Here is a 22863-nt window from a genome sequence, read left to right as displayed (position 1 = left end):
ACAAGATGATGCTTTTATATATATATATATATATATATATATATATATATATATATATATATATAACAATTCAAGTTTAACTTTCCTTTTTCTTTGATTCCATTTAATGGCTTCGTCCATTCTTTCTAATTTTCTTTCTTTTTCTAGTAAACTTTAATAATAATAATAATAATAATAATAATAATAATAATAATTAATTTAGACTGTAACTATCAATATAGTTTCTAATAGATAATTCAAAATAATAGAATAAGTCATAATTAAATTAATTTTTTTTTTTAATTCAAAGTATAAAATTTAATTTTAAAAATTTTGGTTGTTATATTTATACTAGTGGGAGAAGGAAAAGTCTTCATAATCTAGACGATGTGGGACTAATACATAACATAAAGTTCACTATTTTAAACAATAAAAGAGACAAACACAATTTTTCGATAGGAGAATATCTCGACTCAATATTGGTCATCATTCTACTCAAATAATAAATAGCCCTTTCATGACCTTACTCATCATCCTGAGCTAACATACATCCTATAGTATTCATTGAAGCTGCAATGTATAACTTTAATGGTTCATGAGGACAAACGGTTGCTATTATCAATGCCTTAAACAGATAAACTGTGATCGAATCAAATACTTTTAGATGTTCACTACAAAAAATATCACTTTTAGCGGCCATTTATTTTGTTTTTAGCGGTAATAAAAATAATCGCTAATACATTTATCGATAATTAGACATTAGCCGTCTTATGCTTCGTCGCTAAAAGGTTTTAGTGGCAATTATAACATTTGCCGGTAAAGACCTTTTAATGGCCGCAAAAAGTATATAATTTTTAGTGGCCATTTTTTTGGCAATTTATATAGCCACCAAAAGTAATTTTAAGATTGCAATATTATTCACTTTTAGTAGCCATCACTATTGCCGCCAAAACTCATTTTACCGGCAATTTATATGGCCACTAAAAATAATTCTAAAATTATAATATTATTTACTTTTAGTTGCCATTACTATTGTCGCTAAAATTTTAAGATTTTTTTAATTATACTCACTCTTTTAGAAATAACAACCTATCATTTTTCTAAAATTTCAAATTATTTTTACCAACAATTATTATTATTGTACATAATATAAATATACTAAAATTAATTATTACAAAATAAAATATTTTATTAAATTCAATTAAATATTTATACAAAAATTCTCTTGAAAAGTAATAAAGTATAATACAAATTTAAACAACACAAATACTATAATTCTATGTTACATCAATGATTAGCACATAGTTAATAATCAAAAGTAAACAAATAGAGCCTAGTACAGATGCAATACAATAATTCAGCAGAGAGAATGAAGCAAAGTTCCCAATTTTTAATTAACCAGTATCCAGCACGAACATCATCTTGGACATAGGTACAGAGAACAAATCTGTCAAGCTATAATGGGAACAAGATTTACTTATATACACAGTTGGATGGTAGCTAAGAATTTTCACAGTAAAATTTGGTACCAACCTGTTTATTGATACAAATTTAGCCAAGGCTCATGATATTAGATACATCTCTCCTGATGCATGACGAAAATTACAACCTTAAATGCAAACAGGAAGTGCATACTTCAGGTTTGTCATCATCTCCTTCATCTTCCAACATCTCTCTAGCCACTTCCAATTTTCTATGCTTTCTCGGCAAATTTTTATGCATTGGCTAAAAATCCATCATGCAATTACTGAATAATGCATGGAAACAAGTTTGAATATATATCCTAATAGGTACAATAATAAAAACCACGTTCTTATTATGTGAGACAATAATATATATCAAATTTGAGGAATATCACAACAATGAAACAAGAAATTTTACCTTCGCTGCTTTTGCAGCAACCTTCTTTTTTTATCTCTGTTACAAACCAGGTTCTTTTGGGTGGGAAAAGATCTCTTCCTTATGAGTAATCATGTTTTCAGCCTGCCCATTTCATAAGAGCATGATTATATTTAAATGAAAAATCTTAGGAATGAGAAAATGCAGAGAGTAAATGGAAGGTTCAAAGCCACATAATATAACACTACTATTAGGAAGTACTATTTCTTAAACAATAATGTGAAGTGAACACACAGAATTGTAATCCAAGGCATCCCAGAACTCCAAGTAAATAAAATAATGAATCGCTAATCTATACCTTTGTGGCCCCTATTTCAGCTTTTATTAGGGCTCTTCCTTCCCTGGACCCCAAAAAAAGAAAATTGAGAATTTGAGATGCAAAAATACAGTACAGTAGTTAAAATAAGAGAACCATTAACAATCAAAAACCTCTATTCTTCAAGTATTTTTGCAATTTGATCCTCCAAATTGCCCAATTATATGAGACCATTTATGTATGGATCGCTCTGCTACAATTCGGCTCTTCAGCTTTGAACCAGCTCTCTTTTCCTAATCAATTGAAAACTAGCTTTAACAGAAAGATTATGTCCTTTAGACCAGCATAAAATTTTATTGTAAAATGATGTCAAAGGCAAGACCATTAGACCAGTATGAGATATTGTAACAAGTAACAATTAAGGTAAGCGAAACAAACTGAAGGATGCAAAACAAGAGTTGTAACACATGAAACATGTCAAAATTTTATTCATCAAAAGCAGAGTTGACAACAACATGAATCACAGACTCTACCTGGTAAAGATTGCGAGAACATGCATAGTTGATAATTGTTTGAACACCCATGATGTCAAGGCCCTATAGGTAAAATAGGTTGACTGGGGTCAAATATATATCCAAAATTCCAAAGGAAAAAGCTAATAAGTCACTGTGACAACTTTGGATGTTTCTATCTAACTGAAGCAAGTTCACTATCCTTACAATGTGTCCCAATATAAAGGGTACAAACAAAGTAACGGAATGATTAATATTAATGTGGGACTCAAAGACCCAATAAAAGAAAAATGAACTTTAATTGATTCTTAAATGAACAGCCACATCAGTTGCAATCAAAAAGTCAACTTCTTGCTTCCTGAATTGTTCCAAAGCCTACCAAGCATGAGCAAAAAAATCCTAGCATAACACAAATATAAATATTAAGCAAACTTTATTGCCAATTTATTAATTTAAGAAACATACTTCAAGGCGCTGGGCTTGAGTAAGATTTTCATGAAGCTCAGCAGATTTCAGACCAGCTAATCCAAATATAATCTTCAACCTATGTGCAGCTTGCTTTGTTCCAATGTACGTAGAGATGATAGATAATCAACAAGAAGTTAGAGAAAATAAGACTAGCAGAATGAAATCAATGCAAATGAAGGAGCTAGGAAGTATACTTAAATCTAAAAGGTAGGAATAGTAATGTTATAATTACCGTGGCAAAAAATGACTTGAGTCACATGACACAGTCTGACAGAAAAATTGCAGTGCCTTAAATAACCAAAGGAGACTATGATAAGGTTAAAAATCATACCAACCATATATGGCTAAGAATTAGTTGTAATTAATATTTTAATCTTGAAACCAATGCGCACTTGCTTTAGAAACAATCAAAAGACAAATCCCATCACAGCTTTGGTAATCCAATAAAAACAAAACAAGAACATACTAAGCCAAGATTCTGATACATCAAGAATATTATAAGTGGCCTAAGCACTAATTTAATAAGGATATTTTTTATAATAATATAAAAGCATATAAAACCATTAAACTAAACTAAAAGAAGGGCATGTCTGGACAATTTTAAACTAAAGATATAAAAGACACCTTTAGTGAAGCTAATTCCCGCAACCCTTGCTCGACAAAACGTATGCTCTCAATATTTCCTTCCCCTGTAAGGTCCTTCAAGTCACGTTTATTTTCTTCCTCATCTACAATGCGACCTATGTGTAGCAGAAAAAAAATTGAGAGTAGTCAATCACTACAACTAATTGTCGAGAGTTAAATAAGGCAAATGAAAAAAGTTAGAAATAAAAATCACTACAACTAGATATATTTCAGAGCTATCAATTGCAACAAAATGGAAGTTTCTTCTAATACAAAGCTAATACTTTCTAAATATTTTATGAAACAGGAAGATGAAATTGCATTGCATTTTATAAGGGTTCTTCTTCTTTAAGTCTCACTTCTTGAATAAGGGTATTTTTTATGCCCAAAACAACAGCATTTTACTTTGATAATTCCTATAATCCAAACCATGAAACCTATTTACATTACTTAGCATTCATTTACATTACTTAGCATTCACAGGAAATAGAAACCTACAACTTCACACTTCTGTGATTGATATCAAATAAAGTAATGAACACCCCTATACCTCCCTATGTACACCATAATACAATAGAATGATAAAAATTTTGTTTTGCAATTGACTCTAGGCTGCAAAGATTTTGGCCATCAAATGAAATTGCCACAGGCTCATAGATGCAATTTAAGACAAGGGATGTTGCAAATTTATTGGTTGCTCTGCTGTGGCGGGAAGGAACTTATGCGGTGGATTATCATATTTGAAGAAAGCAGAGAAGTGAATGTGGTCGTCCATCATCAGATTAGGATTCTTAATGTTGGAAAAATTAGAAAGAGACCAGAGCACACGATTTCTTTTAATTCTCAAAGTTCTTCACACATCAAATTTCTTTTAATTCTTTGAATAAGAATATAATGCACAACTAAAATTGAATTCTTCCTATAGCATGTCATATAGAGATCATTAAACAAAAGGATAAATTTAGTTCAATTGTTGAACATAAAAGATACATGGAAAACAGTTTACCTTTTCCGCCTTAGAAGCAGCTTTCATAGCATTGCCATATAATTATTCTCTAAGAGATAGCTGACGCTTGAGCTTCCTATCTTTCAAATCCTACAAATTAATATTAAGAGATAATATCCAATTCGGTGTAACAATTCCTAATTTCAAAATCCAGAGTTCAAAATTGTAATGAAATCAAGTTCAGCTAACCCTAACTATTAGATATTATCAAATTTATGCAGAATTCCACATCAAGAGAAGCCCTACCGGCGGCGACGATCTTGTGCGTCTACGTGCAAGAACGGCAGCAGTGCAAGCGGCGGAGATGTGGTGTTGCAACAAGAGCAGCAACGGTGACCGAAAGACCTTGGCAACATAGATCTAAGATGAACAAACAATGACAGAGATGCGGATCTGAAGCAGATTGGATGGAAACAAAGTCCAAGGAGTAGGATGATGGACGGCGGCTATCGGCAATGGTTACAGTGGTGGTGATGGTGGTCGGCGATGGCAATGGTTACGCAAGTTAACCTAGGCCAGTAGCGAAATCAATCTTTCGTTGATGAAGAAAAGAGAGAGCGAGAAAGCGAAGAGAAACAAGGGATGGAAAGGGTTTGGGGAAGCTCGCAGGTGAAAGAGGAAGGCGAGACGCATTATGTAAAAGTGAAATTTTCATTTCTTTCTCTTACAGTGTTTTCAATTTGGATGAGATAAAAAATAAGGTGAGAATAAGATTTTAGCAGCAATAATGACAATAGCCACCATAATAATTTAAAAAAATTAAAATTAAAAGTAAAAAAAAAAGATAATAATTTTTTGAAAATAGTAATAATGGCCACTAAAACATACAGTAATAATGGCAAATATATAATTACCGCAAAAACATAACTTAAATTAAGAAATTAGTGGCCATTATGTTATTGCCACTAAAAATTTGTCGCTAAAACATAATTTTCTTATAGTGGTTCTTCTGTCCAAACATACTGCATTTCATCTTTAAGTTTAACTAAAGATGAGAAAACACGTGTGCATCCAGAAAGATTAGAGATAAAGTGTCGAAGAAAATTAACTTTCCCCAAAAAGGACTATACCTCTTTCTTGGACGTTGGTGGAGGTAACTCCAAGATTGCCTTATCTTTATTCTGATCAATAATCCCTTTCTTTTGGACCACGAATCCTAAAAAATTTCCAACTAAGACTCCAAATGCACACTTCAAAAGATTCATCTTTAAACCCTTTTTGCGCATAGTATCAAACACTTGCCGCAAATGATCGAGATGGTGGTTTATCGACTTTGACTTGACCATTATATCATCGATATATACCTCCATAAATTTTCTGATGGTATTCATAGCATGTTGATACGTCGCACCAACATTCTTTAAAGCAAAAGGCATATAAGTTCCTAATGCCCCAGGACATCGAAAAGAAGTTTTCGAGACATAATTCTTGGCTATAAAAATTTGGTTATATCCTGAATAACTATCTATGAAACTTAGAATTTCATTTCCTGCTGCAGAATCAACTAGCATGTCCACCACAAGCATAAAATATTCATCCTTGGGAATGGCATTATTTAAATCTCAAAAATCAATACATACTCGTAACTTCCCATTCTTCTTCATCAGCGGTACAATATTTGACACCCAATCAACATAGCGAGCTATTTAATGAACTTTGCTTTGATTAATCTTTCAATCTCCTCTTTAATCTTTAGATAAATTTCAGTGCAAAGCGTCTTGGCGCTTGCTTCACTGGCCGAGCAAATGGCTTCAAAGCCAACCGATGTTCTACCAAAGAACGATCGAACCAAGGCATCTCATGATAATCCCAAACAAAACAATCTTTATAGTTAATTAAAAGACTAATTAATTCTTTTCGAAATCGCTCATTGATATTTTTATAAATATAAGTAGGTCTAACATCACTGTTAGATCCTAAGTTATTTTCCTCAAGAGGATCTTGAGACTCAAAACCTCTTTCCATATTATCATCATTGACTGAATATTTTTCGAAACCCAAAAGTTTTAAATCATAAATGCAATCAAAAGATAAATCGATCAACTCATTTGAAGATAAACAAGCTTTATTATTAACCAAATCAACAATCAAATTAATTTCAACATAAAGACCATGAGATATTTTGACAAAAGACTGGTTAATGACATTATTTGCAGGAATGGAAAAAACATTAGAATTTAAACTATGCCTAAATTTGACTTGAGAAATCAAATTTGTACTGGAAATTGAAAAAACAGAATTGAAATCCCTATAGTGACTCAACTTCATCAGAAGAATCACTTCTAACATGAGAAAAACTTTCACCAGAATTGAAATTACTTTAATAATTTTTAAAAAAAATCAAATAATCTGAAATATCTTGACTTTCAGGCATGACAAGAGATTTTCAAACCACCAACCTTTTTAGAGGCACTACTCCCATCCAGTAGGAGGAAAATCGAGCTTTGGATGACGAAGTTTCACGTTAAGTCCTTCTGAAGTTAGAAAGCAGTCTTCACAATTATAAGAATTAAGCACACTGTCGACATAAAGAGGTTTCAGTTTCTGATTATACACCATGAAATCAACATATAACTGTTTGACATATAAGCTCGAATCCGCTTTAACTACTTCAGATTTTCCTTCATCAGTCCAAAGAAGAATACTCTGATACACGATCGAAGGTACAGCTCCAATACCGTGAATCCAGTCTCGTCACAGTAGTGCATTATAACTGGTCTTTGATGACACCACAACAAAAATAGTATTTCGATGTGAGGATCCCACTTGCACTTGAAGGGTCACTAACCCTTTTGCATGAGTTAATACACCGTTATAATCAGTTACTGAAATGTTAATGGGAACCAAATCATCAAAATATTTTCCCACTTTTGTCAACATCCTTTCTGGCAGCAAACTGATCACTACCCCTCCATCGACCAGAACTTTGTTAACACAAATACCACTCATAAAAGCAGTGACATGTAACGGTCGAAGATGTGACTTTTGTTTTTCAGTGAGATTTTGAAAGCATCTCAATTCATCCTTTGGCCGAATGAACGCAAATGCCTCTTCGTCATCTACATCATAATCTTCATTTGGGTTTCCTTCATATTCACCCAAATATTCAGTTGGTATAATCAAAATGGTGCTTACCATCTCTTCATCACCCTCTTCAAAATACTCTCCGTCTAGATTGACATCTTTTTCTTTGTTATCGATTGGGCTACAGCAACAGCCTTACCTTTTTCGAACTTAGCTGGTGATGGGATTTCCTTAGGAACCATTTCCCCATCAGACGGGAAAAATACTCATGAAAGAACAGAAGGGGTTGCCCGCTTGCCTTTGTTATTCAATGGCTCTCTTTATCTCATTTGACGTCCATTCCTCCCTCCTCGATTTCCTCTGGCTCGTCCTCGAGGATATGGATAGTGGCCACAATGAAAACCTCGATGACCCCTCTGAGGATTATACCTATATCATGCATCTCAATTATGAAACTCTTGACAATTTCGAATCTATTGCACACCCAGAACTTGAGAACAATTCATTGGAGGAGGAAAATTCCTTTGAGGGACACCAGAACTTTGTCCCTGCTGCCTTCAAGGAGGTTGTCTTTGTTGAACTTGTTCTTCCTTATGAGCTAACTCCTTTTTCATTATCTCTTTTTTGAAAATTGTTGTAGCATCAGCATCAAATACATCATTACATCGAGGACATAAAGACACATCTCGATCCTTTAAATTTTGCTGCATCAAAAATTCCAACAATCCTTCACCAACACTAGGATACACTGATCGGACATTAGTTTCGAAGTTCCCCAAAACAGTATCGAACTCATAGGAAAAACCAACCATATTAACCCCTAGAAAAAGTTTCGCAAAATTTGCACCAACATCGAAAGGATCAGAATCAACCTTCATGTCCTTTTTGCTATCATCAAACCTCAACCTCCCTTCCATAATCGCTTCTTGAATCAAGTCCCTGAAACGGATACAATTATTAGTTGAATGGCTAGTTGCTTGATATCTCTCACTACACTGATTAATTCTCATTCGTGCCAATACATATTTTGGTCTCGATGAACAATTCGAAGATTATCTCTTTCAAAATGCATATTATTTTTCATATTTTTAGGCATCCCATCCTCCTGATTCATTTGTAAATTTTGATCTCCTTCATTATAATTCGAGCAATTCTCTCTACTTGCCTAGCAAGGTGCTCAAATTTCAATTATTGATCAGCCATCATAGGATTCAAAATTGTAGTCATCTGTTAGGTCAATAAATTGACCAAATCATGATGACTTTCATCAACATGTTGTCGAAAAACAACCATCAAACTAGAAGCATTCGATGTAGAACCCAATTGATAATTCCGAGAAAACTCAGAATACAATGGAGGCCCTGTGTTACCACCAAAACTTGATGAATTTCCAAATCTAACTGGAGGAGCATACCCAGGTGGAGTATAACCTGGAAGAAAGCCATAAGGAGGCCAACCAGCAGTTACTGACGGTTGCATTACAACAATCCGTGGACGTAGATTTTGTCCACTATTCCCAATTGGGGGATTAGTAACTGTTACATTCTTCCCAATTGTACTATTTTCAACATGTGACGATGTCTCCATCAGAATTGGTGCAACCACAGCAACATTATCGTTTATAAATAATTCCACATTAGTATTAGAAACTTCTTTTGCCATTCAAATAATCTTGCTACTTCTAAGTTGCATGCACTAGATCATTTCAAAACACTTTTTAACACACTTATTTTTAAAAACTGTCCCATCGGACATGCCAATTTATTTTATCAATTTTTAGTAAATCGAAACAGTTCGATATCTAATGATTTGGGAGCAAAACTTACTCGTTTTGCGAGTACCAATTTTCGAAAGTGCATCAAAGGTTTTTCGATTGAACAAAACAATAAAAGAAAATCTGAAAGAAAAGCAAAGTAAACTTGAAAGTAAAATGACTGAAATTGAAATAAATGGCATTGAATTTAAATAAAGCAGTAAATTGCCTCTGACAAGATCAAAGGACTTCGAAATAAAAAATAAAGTGCTTAATCTTAAAAGAAAATGGAAAAAGTAAACTTGTTGGAAAGGTAAATTTCCAAGAAAGTAAAGATAACGAGAAATTTAAATGAAAAGTAAAGATAGTGGAAGGAAGTCAGGTACACTACAAAAAAGAAAATTCTAAGCAGACTCAGAAATTCGCTGGGGATGTGAGTGAGCAAGAATATTTTCTAACAAGAAATTTCAACCCTTTTTTCTTTGATCTTTCACCTATTTATAGAAATATTTAATCAATCAGCTTCAAATGTAACTCCCACGTGCATTGATTTTTGAGTAACCATTCCTACTCTTTTGTATAACGTAGGTAACTACCATTAATCAACTCTGTTTGTTCTTCTTCTTCGATCATGCTCCTCGATTGAATTCTACCTCTTTTCCTCGATGATTTTTTTTTCAATAAAGATTACATTCTTCAAAATAATGTTTATCAAAACTTAACCTCGATAGCTTTGAAATTATATTTTCCGACCAACAGCCCTAAATATTCAACACTCCACAAGATACCAAAAATAATTAGGATTGATTAGTTGAGTGGTTGATGTTGGAATATCTGTTAAAGAGAGATATAAAATTATATAGAGTGTTATTTTAGTTTTTAAGGTTTCAATTAAGTTTTAATTTTTTTAATATTTTAAATATTTTATTTTATTTTAAATATATTTTTTTAATTATTATCCTTTCATTTCTCTTATTTTTTAATTGTTATTTTTACTTTTAAATTATTACCTAAGTACGGACACTTTGCTGAGTTGTTGTGTTTGTGTGTTGGATACATTTAAGACACGATACTCGTTTGACATGCGTGTCTGCTTTATCCAACCGTGTCTTAATAAAAAATAAAAAATAAAAAATTATACTCTAGACACGCTTAGATACATCTAAATACCATCACGTATGAGCGTGTCCAACCTTATTCTTAACATGTAATCTTGAAATAAATTTAGAAATAGTATATATTATTATTTATTAAAACAAAAAAATATTTTAAATACTTTATATAATTAAAATAAGATATTAAAAATAATTAAAAAATTAATTTATATTTAATATCAATAAAATAACAAAATATCATTATAATTTATTTAAAACATACTTTATATTTTATATATATGCGTGTCCTCATGTCTTATAAGATTTTAAAATTCGTGTGTCGTGTCGTATCTCATATTTATATCAGTATCCGTGCATCATAGAAATTACCGTTATAACTCTACAGTTGTATTTTGCTATTACCTTAAAAAAATCATAACAAAAAAATATTTAAAAAAAAAATAACCAAAAGACTAAATTAAGATGAAATAAAACATTTACAATAAAAAATAATCACAAAAAAATAAAAAGCATTTACAATAAAAATAAAACGTTTCAATCCTTGAAATTGAATGGTTATCTTCCAATAAATACGCCGCTGAAAACTTGGCTATCTCCTCCGAGCGATGCTTCCCACTCGATGGATGTCATAACTATCTGTGACAACGCGCCAACTATCTCCTTCATTTCAGGCCTCTCCATTGGTTCCTCCCTCATGCACCACTCTGCTATTTCTCCCATCTTCATTCGTATCCAACCAAACACCATTTCTTATTATTGCATCACATTTTAGCTTCAATAATATTAATAATAATACAAAAAGACTTGAATCTGACCTTGTAGATACCGTCTATAGGATAGTTATGTTGAAGATTCATATCTGTAACATTTTCTAAAGCAGTGACGGGATCATTATCTTGGAATATTTTCTTAACCTGAATCAATCTCATGGAAAGAAAAAATATATATAATCAGCATCAGTTAGTCATAGTTTGATTCTGAGAAAAGAGTGTAAGTAATGTAGAAAAGAGTTTGGCATACAAGTGAAATAAGAGATTCCATTTGATTGGGTTTTTGGCTGTCACGAAATAGCGCACGTTTTCCTGTTATCAGCTCTGATAGAACTACTCCAAATGCAAACACATCCGTTTTTATGGTCACTTGTAATTCTTTCACAGATCTTAATGGGATCAACACACAAAAAAAGTGTAACAATGTGTTAGTAAGAAACAAAGAAAAATATTCTTCTCAACATCCAATTGATATCATACTATATGTTAACAACATCCACTCCACCAAATTTTGATTATTGGAGTGTGGTATTGTGGTATTCATAAATGATTAATATCTAAATTTTTGTCTTTTAATTTGAATCTTAAATGACAAATAGACTAATGCATCCTGTCTTGTTATGTCTCATGTCGTCTTATCTTAGTCTAACTATGTCTATAGATTTTTTTTAATAGGACATAAATTGAATTCTTTATTTAAAAAAGAAAAAGAAAAGCGGTGTCCTGACGAGTTTTTTTTACAAATTAAGTGGGACTGATTAGGTGGATATATTTTAAAACGAATATTAAGAGAATATAAATTTTTTTATAATTATTTTTTATTATTTTATTGTTATTTAAAATATGAGTCCTAACTTTTTTAATTTCTCTTTCATCCCATAAAAAAAATCTGTAAACTCACATATTTACCATATAATTTCATCATTTTAAAAAGGTAGGTTTATTTTTTAGTTCGGCCCACCTTTTATGGTTGATTAAACAGGTCAGTGCCACAGACTTGGGTTTGTTTACTGGTGAAAATTTATGTGCAGTCGACTTCACGTGAAGTTGATAGCTGAGAGCCGTTAGATGATTTAACTGATTTGACTAAATTTTCATCTAATGACTCTCAACTATCAACTTCACGTGAAGTCGAATGCACTTAAGTTTTCACCTTGTTTACCATCTTTATATAACCATTCGGAGAAAGAAATTGAAAAACGTAACTTACTCAGGTGGAAGGTAGCCTGGTGTTCCAACAAGCCTTGTTGCAATGAATTCTTCATCATTTGTCCGTTCCACCAGTTTTGCAAGGCCAAAATCTGCTACCTAATTAATAATAAGTATATATCGAATTAAATTAAAGCAGCAACCAAGAGTAGTAGATTAGTCATATGAATGAATTGAAGCACATACACTACCTTGGCTCTGAGTTTCTGATCAAGAAGAATGTTAGTAGTCTTTATATCACGGTGAACATATTGTGCTTTTGTGTAATCATGTATGTATTCAATTCCTTTTGCTGCATCCAATGCAATCTGAGTCCTAGCACACCAAGATAGAGCCTGATGTCCTTTAAGTAAAGGATCATGAAGATGATCACTCAGAGATCCATTTGCAACATACTCATACACCAAATAAAGGTGGTCATCTCCACTTGCATACCCTAACAACTCCACCTTATATATATGAAACAAACTGGTTATTATATCCATAATTAATAATCAAGCAAAATATCAAGGCCTATTAGCTCAGTTGGTTAGAGCGTCGTGCTAATAACGCGAAGGTCGCAGGTTCGAGACCTGCATGGGCCAAATATATTATTTTGTAGCCAAAACTTCTTTAATTAAATATGTACTTACAAACTTACAATGTTTATGTGATGGATCTTACATAAGGCCTTGAGTATTTTTAATTAAATATGTACTTACAAACTTACAATGTTTATGTGATGGATCTTACATAAGGCCTTGAGTATTTTGTAGCCAAAACTTCTTTAATTAAATATGTACTTACAATGTTTATGTGATGGATCTTACATAAGGCCTTGAGTTCTGCGAAGAACTCCTTGGATTTATTGGACTTCATCTTCTTCACAGCAACCTCCTGATGATAATGAATTAATAATTTATGTTTAAAACAATTTATTCTACTTGCATTTTTCCATTGAAGAATAGTAATCAAGATACATAAGGTGTATGCGATTTTCATGTACCTTGTGGCCTAACATTCCAAAATATACACTGCCATATCCACCAACCCCAATTCTTCTGTTTTCATCGAAGTTATTTGTGGCATCTTCTATCTCCTCAATTGAGTAAATTACTGGTCTTTCTGACTCAAATGATGTAGCATCTGCACCAACATTTACTATCAATAAAACAAGCTCTTTAATTTCTACCTGTTATTGGAGACTCGAAAACTTTATATTCTATATGTTGAAGTAAGCTAATACCTTGCATGTATTCTTTATGAATGTCAGAGTTCTTTTTGGAAATTGATCTTTTAGTGACACTTTTTGGATTATTTGTGGCGGATGCTGCGGTATCCCTATTTCTCCTGAGAATGAGAAAGATGACGGCAATCACTGAAAGTAATGTCACACTCACTAAGACCCCAATGATTATCTGCCACTTTGGTTTCTTTTCTGCCAAAAAGCAATAAGATGGAAGATACATATACTCATTGTTCATTGCTGATGAAGTTAGTTTAAATAGATGATTGAGTAAATGCAAGCAAAATGGACCTTTAACATTTTGTATTAGAAATAGTGTCTAGTGCATTTTAGATTGGTTAGGAGTAAAACGTTCAATTAGAGAAAAACAGATAGATATATATGTTAGTCAATTAGTATGGGTTATCAATTTTGTATAACAAAAAAGAGAAAGTTTAGGGGTAGTATTTTTATTAAAATTTGGCCGGTATTTGACTAGTATTTAGTCAATTAGTTAATGACTACAAATCACAAAATTTAAATACTCCTCTAAAAAAATATTGAAAAATTAAAATTTAGTTATTAATGAATGCTTCTTCGAAAAAAAAAAAAAACCCTTGATTGTAAAGCAAAAATTACAAACTACATAACAGAACTTCCCTTGATTCATTAATTACTTAAGATTTTAAGAATATGTATATAACGTAAAGAACTCAAGTAAAAAATTTTACATTTTGATAGAAAAAAAAAAGTTTAAGTAGGTTTTACATTTATCATACTTCTAAACTCCATGAGTTTACATATATAATTAAAAATTGAACTCAGATTCTATAGTTTTTTTTTCTTTTGTATTTTATTAAAAACAATTTTGGGTAGTACATAGAATTTTCTATTATATATATTAGTAAAGAAATATATTATATCTGGATAAAAAAAAAATACTAAAGTAGATTCAAATTATTTAGAACTAATAAATGGATTAAATTTTGTATATTGGCCGATAACGATAAGCCTTAATTAGAATAATAAGTATATAATTGGAAATTTGATTATATAGATGTATATTAAAATTGACTATCAATATTAATTATTAGTGTAAAATATATATTAAAATATAAAATATATATTAAAAATAAATTATATTATACATGTATTCATATATAAATATAATGGTAAGTGATATTAATGACTAATTTTTATATATATTTAATATTTTTGTTGAAAAATTAAAAATATTATGTATATATTAAAATTCTACCAAATCAATCATTATATAATTGTATAATTTATGTAGTATTTAATTTTTTTTAATGTGTATTTTATATTTTAAATATTTTATAAAATAATTAATTTAATGACTAATTTTTTATATGTAATTAGCATTTTTGTTCACCTATATATGGGACTTAAAAGTTGTTGCACATAAAACACAAGCATAAAAATCGAATAAATAATGGAAAGTCAAACTCATAATCACCTTTTGTTGGAGGCAGTGGAATTCCATTAAAATGGCTAGGAACAAACAAAACCCAACCCACATCTATGTATGATGGGTTCTGATCCAAAAGATGATTCACACTCTCCATCTCAGCAACCGTAGAATTCAAAAGCTTAGCTATTTCAGATGAGGTATCATTTCTTTGAACCGTGTAAGTCACAACAATTTGTGACTCAATTTCTGAACACCCACAAGGAATATGAATACTCAGTTTCTGACCCGGGTACAAAACACCATTTATAAGCATCGCTTGACCACTGTAAACAAAGTTATTAATGTCATAGAAATTATCATTTGGCTTCACAGTGTAGGTTGTGTCATAGTAATAACCGGTGAGGTTGTTGTTGTTTCTGCATGAACAAGGCACTGTTATGAGGTGGTCTTGTCTTGTGCCACGTGTGATTGGTCTGATTTGGGAGGAGTTTGTGTAATTGGAAGATATGTAATGTTGTATGGTTTGGTCATCATCATTATCACCGTAGGTTATGTGGTAGAGTGAGGCATTGCATGTTTTTATGTTTGTGGAGCACTTGAAAGGTTCCAAAATTGTTTCTTTCATTGAAACTTTCGATGAGAACACACTAGTTGTGGTAAGAACAAATGCAAATGATGCCACAAAGGTAAGCAGAAGAGGGAGTTGATGAGTAAAAGAAGCCATGGTGTTCTTCATCATGAGAGAGATTACTAACTAATCTGTCAACTAGTGAAGGAATTAATAAAGAGAGAGAACAAAGTGAGTAGGGTTAATTAGAGCAAGTTAAGGAGCTTTTGAAGTAAAATATATATATTTCTATTATTTTTTATTTTTCAGTAATGCTATTGGACAATAAATATTATTATTTTAATTTAATGCTTGGCTAGCAATAATTTATATTTATATTTATAAAAATTTACACACTGAAATATATTATTTATTTTTATAGTTACCAAAATTTATATACATAATAATATAATTTGTAATTATATTTATCAAAATTTATACACATAAATTAATATAAAAAATAATTTAATATTAGTATTCGTTAAATGCTGGTCAAAATTAATAAAAAAATTTTGATTTTAAAATTTTTTGATAATTTTTTTATGGTACAATTTTTTTTTTTTTATCAATTACTTTTCATAGTAAAAATAAAAAGTACAAAACTATATATCCAAAATATAACATTTTTCTTTAAAACATCCTTATTAACCTAGATTCCTTTGTTATCATATCTTTGTTGCTTCTTTGAAGAAACGAAGAAATATCTCAACTCGATCACCTAGTAAAAATTTGGAATATTGTGTATAGAAGTCGGTTTAACAATGCAAATTTTTATTTTTTAATAGACAATTAGTAAATATTATTAAATATGTACATACCTTAATCTTGATTGAGTTAGTTATATTAATACTAAATTCAACTTAAACTTCTGAATTTAAAAAGAATTAATTAAAAAATTTATCCATAATAACATTCTTCTAGATAATTAAAAAGCCTTTTAATTTAAGTAAAATACACACATCATATCTATTATTTATGTTTCAAGTACTAGCTAGCCCAATAATAGAAATTGTTAAGCAAGAACGGATGTAGATTTTTTGCTTTTACTTTTGGAAGAGACGTTTGATTAAAAGAATACATGTGATCCTTTTTCTCTTAATAAAGTATCAACACAGCATGGACTTAAAATAATTATAATTATAATATGATGTATGATATGATTGTGACACAATTTTTTCTGTTCATATATATGTGTCTGTTAGCGTTAGGGAAGTGGGATTCAACACTGTGGGACCCCCGACGGCAATACTGATCGAATCATATGAAGTTGAAGACTTGAAGCCATAGGCTATATTCCAAACCAATAAAGGCTGAAGTTGCTTATGTTTACATTAAATATTGGTTTATTATCTCTCATTGTACCTTGTTAAATAATGCCACTTGATTCTTAGATGTGCTAATAAACACACTATCACTCGCCACAAAAGTTAAGATATTAGTAATCGAACCTTTATTTCTTTTGGTTTTTTTTTTCATAAATCAATATATAAGAAAGATATATAGTAAAATTACTAAAATCTAATATTAGTAGGTTGACTATCGAAGGTGTAGACAAATTATTATTTTATATTTGAACTAATATTAACTTTATAATTTGATATTATTATAATTAAATAGATGTAATTCAATTATGAAAACGGATTTTTTCAAATAAACAAATTAAATATTTTATTTACTTCCATATGTAATTTGGAAATATTTATCAATTTATATCATCAATTTTGTTATACATCTAATGTTTTTGACAAACAAATCCAATTAATTTGGTTCAAACTCAACAAAAATAAGTTTTATTTGAGAGCGTAAATACACACTCTAACTATTCCTACTAATGTAAATATTTGTATCGAGCGTTCATTCTTTTTCTTTATGTATTTTTTTTTATTATTGTTCTTTTATTGCTGCTATTGTTGCTGTATTTTTTCTTTTCTTCCTCTTTCTAGTGATTTTGCAGCATTATGTATTTTTTCTACTTCTTTGTTTGATTTTTTTATTTTTATTTTTGTTAAGATGGTAAAATTAGAAGAATTATGAAAAAGTAAAACAAAAAAGAAGAAGATGAAAAAGAAAAAGAAGATGATGATAATAAAGAAGAAGAAGAGTTTTTAGTTATGCAGAATATATCAGAAAATAGCATTGAAACTTTTTAATCGTGAAATAGAAATTTCTCGATTTTTACACAGAAATTTCTTAACTGTGACATAAGTTTTTATTAAGAGGATAAAACAAGAATTATGAGAATGCGAAACAAGAAATTTTGAACTATGCAGAAAAATAACACTAAAATTTCTTAATTTTGACACAAAAAATTTGCTACAAAAATACAGAAATATCTTCTTTAATGCTGTATTTTTTCTTCTTATATTATTATTCTTCTTTCTATCTTTTTTTTTCTGTTGTTCTTACTTCCTCTTTTAGAAGCATTGCTTTTTATATTAGAGTTGAATGAACATGTCTGTATTACAATCTTATTTAGTTGAATAAATGTAGGTTCATACTTATTGAATTTAATTCTTGTCAAAAATAAAAATAGCATAGACATTTGTTTAAAGTGACACCAGAATTTAAATACAGTGATACAGAATATAGAAAGTAAATTACGTACTAAAAGAACACATTAACTCTGAAAGGTATCAGTGCTAAATTGAATGAGAGGAATGAATAGTGGTGAAATAGAGAACAAGAAGAAGAGAATTAAAGAAGAAGAGAAAATGGTTTTACTGATTTAGTAAAGGTGAATTGAACTATTACAGTGACTCTATAACTAACAGCTAGAAGTATATATATTGAGCCTAATGACAGCTAGCTTATAACTAATTTAATAGAGAGAGAGAGAGAGAGAGAGAGAGAGAGAGAGAGAGAGAGAGAGAGAGAGAGAGAGAGAGAGAGAGAGAGAGAGAGAGAGAGAGAGAGAGAGAGAGACTAACTCTGCTGACTTAGCTACTTAGCTTAACTAATTTAATTTAGCTTAACCATTACTCTATCATGCACCTGCTATCTGACTCTATTGTATAGCTTAACATTTACTCTATCATGCACTCTACTACTAAGGCCTTTAAGCTTTCTCTGCAATTCTATAGAATGCTTTCATTACTAGACATGTTTAGCTCATGAATTGTTTCTACCGCTCTTTCAGTAGTGGCATTGCATGACAAATTTGGCTCAACATTTAGCCTTGTCCTAACATTATCAAATGATCCAGAAGTAATTTCTTTTGTAAGAATGTCTGCCAACTGAACATATCCCGGAACATGACTGACTTGCACTACTTTCTTTGTGACATAATTCCTTACAAAATTAATATCAGTTTCAAAGTGTTTAGACTTTGAATGTAGAATGGAGTTGGCTACTAAAAGTATAGCACTCAGGTTATCACAGTATATGGTAAGAGTAGAGGCTATGACCTTTAACTTGCTTAGTAGATTCTTAATCCAAATTAGTTATGCAACTAGATCCGTCATAGCTCTATATTCAGCCTCTGTGCTTGACATAGCTACCACAGACTGCTTTTTATACGACCAAGAGACCAAATTCCTTCCTAAGAAAACACACATACCACTAGTCGACTTTCTGTCATCAAGGTGTCCCCCTCAGTCTGAATCATAGTAGGCAGTGATATTCAAAGAGTCATTTCTATGGAGATGTAAATCATATTTGATAGCGCCACTTATATACCTGAGGATTCTTTTTACTAGTTTTCAATGAGACTCTAACAGGTCCTGCATGAACTGAGAGATTTTGCTCACAGCATAAGCGAGCTCTGGCCTTGTAACTGTGGGATACTGAAGACTTCCTACCACTAAGCGATAAAGTGCTGGTTCATCAAACATGTCACCACCAAACTGAGAGATTTTTAGTGATGATTGGAGAGGTATTTTACAAGGTTTGCAACCTATCATACCTGCCTTACCCAATAAATCATTGACATATTTTTCTTGGTTGAGTAATAGTCCTCCACCATTGGTCTTGCTAACTTGAATGCCTAGAAAGTAATGAAGGTCTCCCCTATCTTTGAGTGCAAACTTGCAATTCAACTGATTCACCACATCAGTCATAGCACTGGTTAAGCTTCCAATGATGATCACATCATCTACATATACTAGAACAAAGGTGGTGACATTGGCATCAAATTTGGTGAAGACTGAAACATCAGAGGCTGTGGCAGAGAATCCAAATTGATGCAGAGCTGTAGACAGCTTATGATACCAAGCCCTCAAAGCCTGTTTCAAACCATACAACGCCTTGGTAAGTTTGCAGACTAATTTTTCATCACCTTGTACATAGCCCTGTAGATGTTGTATATATTACATCCTCAAGTAACTCTCCATGCAAAAACACATTATTTACATGCAATTGTCTAATTGACCGATTGTTTGCTAATGCAAGTGTCAAGACTAACCTGATTAAATTGGTTTCACTACCGGATTGTAGGTTTTGATAAAATCAAACCCAGGTCTCTAAGAGAAGTCTTGGGCAACCAGCCTAGCCTTGTACTTCTGGAGTGTTCCATCAGAGTTGTTTCTTTAATTTCTAATACATAGCTACTGGTAGAACTTTCAATTTTAATGCTACTTAGTTTGTTCTTTAATTGCAGAATTCTTGTTCTAATTTGTTATGCAAAGTGACTTTCTAACCTTCTACATACCTGATATGTGTACAGGCAACCTACCATTCAAGTAAGGCTTGGTCACTGACGCTAATAACCAAGATTTGAGCAGAGCATCTTACCGCTTTCACCTCACAAATTTCGGATTCTTTTATCCTAAAGCTGTGTACTGAGCTAGAATATCTTCTCCTGTGATGTGTGCTAATAGATTATGTCCTTCGATTGTCGATTTCGCTTGATCTTTCCATTAGAGAAAATTGTCTTCATCAAGTTTCATCAAAATTGATGAGGACGTGAAGTTAGGTTGGTGCTGAACATGAGCTTCAGCTATCCCTAAGTTTACCTTTATGATTATTGAACGAACTACAACTCTAATACCATGAAAAGTATCAGTGCTAAACTAAACTAGAGGAACGAAGAGTGGTGAAATAGAGAACAAGAAGAGAGAATTGAAGAAGAAGAAAGAAGAGTTTACACTAACAGCTAGCTTGTAACTAATCTAACTAAGAAAAAGAGTGTGTAACTAATTCAATTTAGCTTAATCATTACTCTATCATACACTCTGCTATCTGACTCCATTGTATAGATCAGACTCTATAAATGAAATAAGACAACACCGACACTAGAAGTTCAGTAACATGATAAAAAAAATTGAATCTTTCTATAAAATATTACGCATTCAATGAATTGAATGCTTATCTCATATATAAAATTACACATAAAAATATCTAAAAAATAACACTGAAATATCTTCACTCTTACACCAAAATTTTAACTAAATGATGTGATAATAGAACTAAAAACTTATTTTATGGAGACTTGAGTTGCAGATTCACAAATTTTAATAGAAAAGAAAATAAGTAAAAAAATTCGTAGATAACACAGTAAAATTAAGTAGAAAAAATGTTAAAATTTGAAAGAAAATGAACAATGACATTTATATATAAGAAGAGGACGACGTATCTGATATATAAAACACATAAATTTTTAAAAAATAATACCGAATTCACTCTAAGACCAAAATTTCTAACTAACTGATGTAATGAAAGTAAGAATTTATTTCATGAAGACTTGAGTTGCAAACTTACAAATTTTGATAGAAAATAAAATAAGTAAAAAATTTGTAGATAACACAACGAAATTAACCAGAACAAAAAAAAATTTAAAAAAGAATGAACAATGTTATTTACATATAAGAAGAAAACAACGACGATAACGATAACAATGATAACAATAATGATGATGACGACGACGACGATAACAATAACGATGATGATGATGATGATGAGGAGGAGGAGGAGGAGGAGGAGGAGGAGGAGGAGGAGGAGGAATTCAAGAGAGAGAAGCAGCAGCAATAACAAGAGTATAAGGAGGACGAAGAAGAGTAGCAATAACAAGAGTATAAGGAGGATGAAGAAGAGTGCACGCGTGTGATGTATGTGAAAAATGGTTATAACAACTTGGTTAGACTTAGTTAAGTATTTTGTTTAATTAGTTGTAGAGCTTTATTCTTATATTATATTCTTTATTCCGTTTATACTGTAAATGAGATAATTATACACATATCTTGTTTACACTGTAAATGAGATAATTATACACATATCTCGTTTACACTGTAAACGAGATAAATTATCTTTTTTACACCATATCTTAGGTACAAACTAGATGTGTAAAATTTTTAATTGATCATATCTCATTTATAATATAAACAAGATATGTGTATATTACACTATAAACGAGATATGAATATTTATGACTTATCTCATTTACATTGAAAACGCAATTAGTTCATAATTATCTCATTTGCACCATTAACGAGATAAAAAATATTACGTAAATTGATAAATATCTCTCAAACTACATATGTTAAAAAATAAATTATTTAACTTATTTATATATATAAAAATTATCCTTATAAAAACTAATCCAAACAACACAAGAGATGATTTATTTTATAAACACTAAAGAAAATGTTTTTTGATAAATATAAAAGTTGCAATATTAATATATATACCAAAACAACAATAATAGTAAATAAATAAATAACGTTTGTCACATCTTAATAGGTAAGTTATTTATGCATATGATACGATCGAGGAGCGGCTGATTTTGAACCCTTTAAAAATAATCGCAATGAATTGACTAACTGATATTTTTAAAGGATTATTCTCTACATACAAGTCATTTACACATATAAGTCCATACAAATTATTTATATTGTATTGTTTAAGAATTTTTTATGTATGTGTATTGATAAGTTCTATATAATTCAAAACTCTTCCTCTTCTTCCTTGCATTATAAAAATGAATTTTATTGAATTAGAATTAACTTGTATAAACTTGTATGTCAAAAAAATTTGTATGTGTAGCACGTCTCATTTTTAAATTCAAGAAGAGGG

At 30.9% G+C, this 22863-nt stretch overlaps 1 protein-coding gene, 1 long non-coding RNA gene and 1 other non-coding gene across 16 annotated transcripts; 1 reads left to right on the top strand and 2 right to left on the bottom strand.

Moving 5' to 3' along the window:
- Window positions 1-1147: 1147 nt before the first annotated feature.
- Window positions 1148-5466, bottom strand: LOC112749972 (uncharacterized). 12 transcript variants are annotated; one of them, XR_011873301.1, is made up of 11 exons: window positions 4991-5466; window positions 4745-4834; window positions 3739-3854; window positions 3347-3421; window positions 3112-3204; window positions 2668-2730; window positions 2308-2446; window positions 2177-2219; window positions 1861-1962; window positions 1513-1726; window positions 1148-1434 (listed from the first exon to the last, which is right to left on the bottom strand). It is a non-coding gene; the product is annotated as an uncharacterized lncRNA (long non-coding RNA). The 12 variants fall into 12 exon arrangements; XR_003175293.3 differs by having other exon boundaries at window positions 2308-2427; XR_011873304.1 differs by having other exon boundaries at window positions 2668-2750; window positions 3347-3402.
- A 5541-nt stretch (window positions 5467-11007) lies between these two features.
- Window positions 11008-16053, bottom strand: LOC112749971 (lysM domain receptor-like kinase 3). Of its 3 annotated transcripts, none has more exons than XM_025798426.3 (9): window positions 15297-16052; window positions 13841-14032; window positions 13601-13755; window positions 13402-13491; window positions 12807-13064; window positions 12617-12714; window positions 11657-11795; window positions 11452-11550; window positions 11008-11356 (listed from the first exon to the last, which is right to left on the bottom strand). In XM_025798426.3, exons 1-9 carry the CDS (start codon window positions 15988-15990, stop codon window positions 11192-11194), a joined length of 1890 nt encoding a protein of 629 aa, XP_025654211.1. In that variant the 5' UTR covers window positions 15991-16052; the 3' UTR covers window positions 11008-11191. The 3 variants fall into 3 exon arrangements, 2 of the variants coding, with proteins under 2 accessions (XP_025654211.1, XP_025654214.1); XM_025798429.3 differs by having other exon boundaries at window positions 13601-13740; window positions 15297-16051; XR_011873295.1 differs by having other exon boundaries at window positions 11329-11356; window positions 11452-11560; window positions 15297-16053.
- On the top strand, window positions 13126-13199 carry TRNAI-AAU (transfer RNA isoleucine (anticodon AAU)). The gene has a single exon. It is a non-coding gene; the product is annotated as a tRNA-Ile (tRNA).
- Window positions 16054-22863: the final 6810 nt, after the last annotated feature.

The sequence above is a fragment of the Arachis hypogaea genome, chromosome 15 (assembly GCF_003086295.3).
Source record: "Arachis hypogaea cultivar Tifrunner chromosome 15, arahy.Tifrunner.gnm2.J5K5, whole genome shotgun sequence".
NCBI lineage: Eukaryota > Viridiplantae > Streptophyta > Magnoliopsida > Fabales > Fabaceae > Arachis > Arachis hypogaea.
Note: the sequence above shows the minus strand (reverse complement) of the source record. Positions and strands in the feature narration are given on the sequence as shown.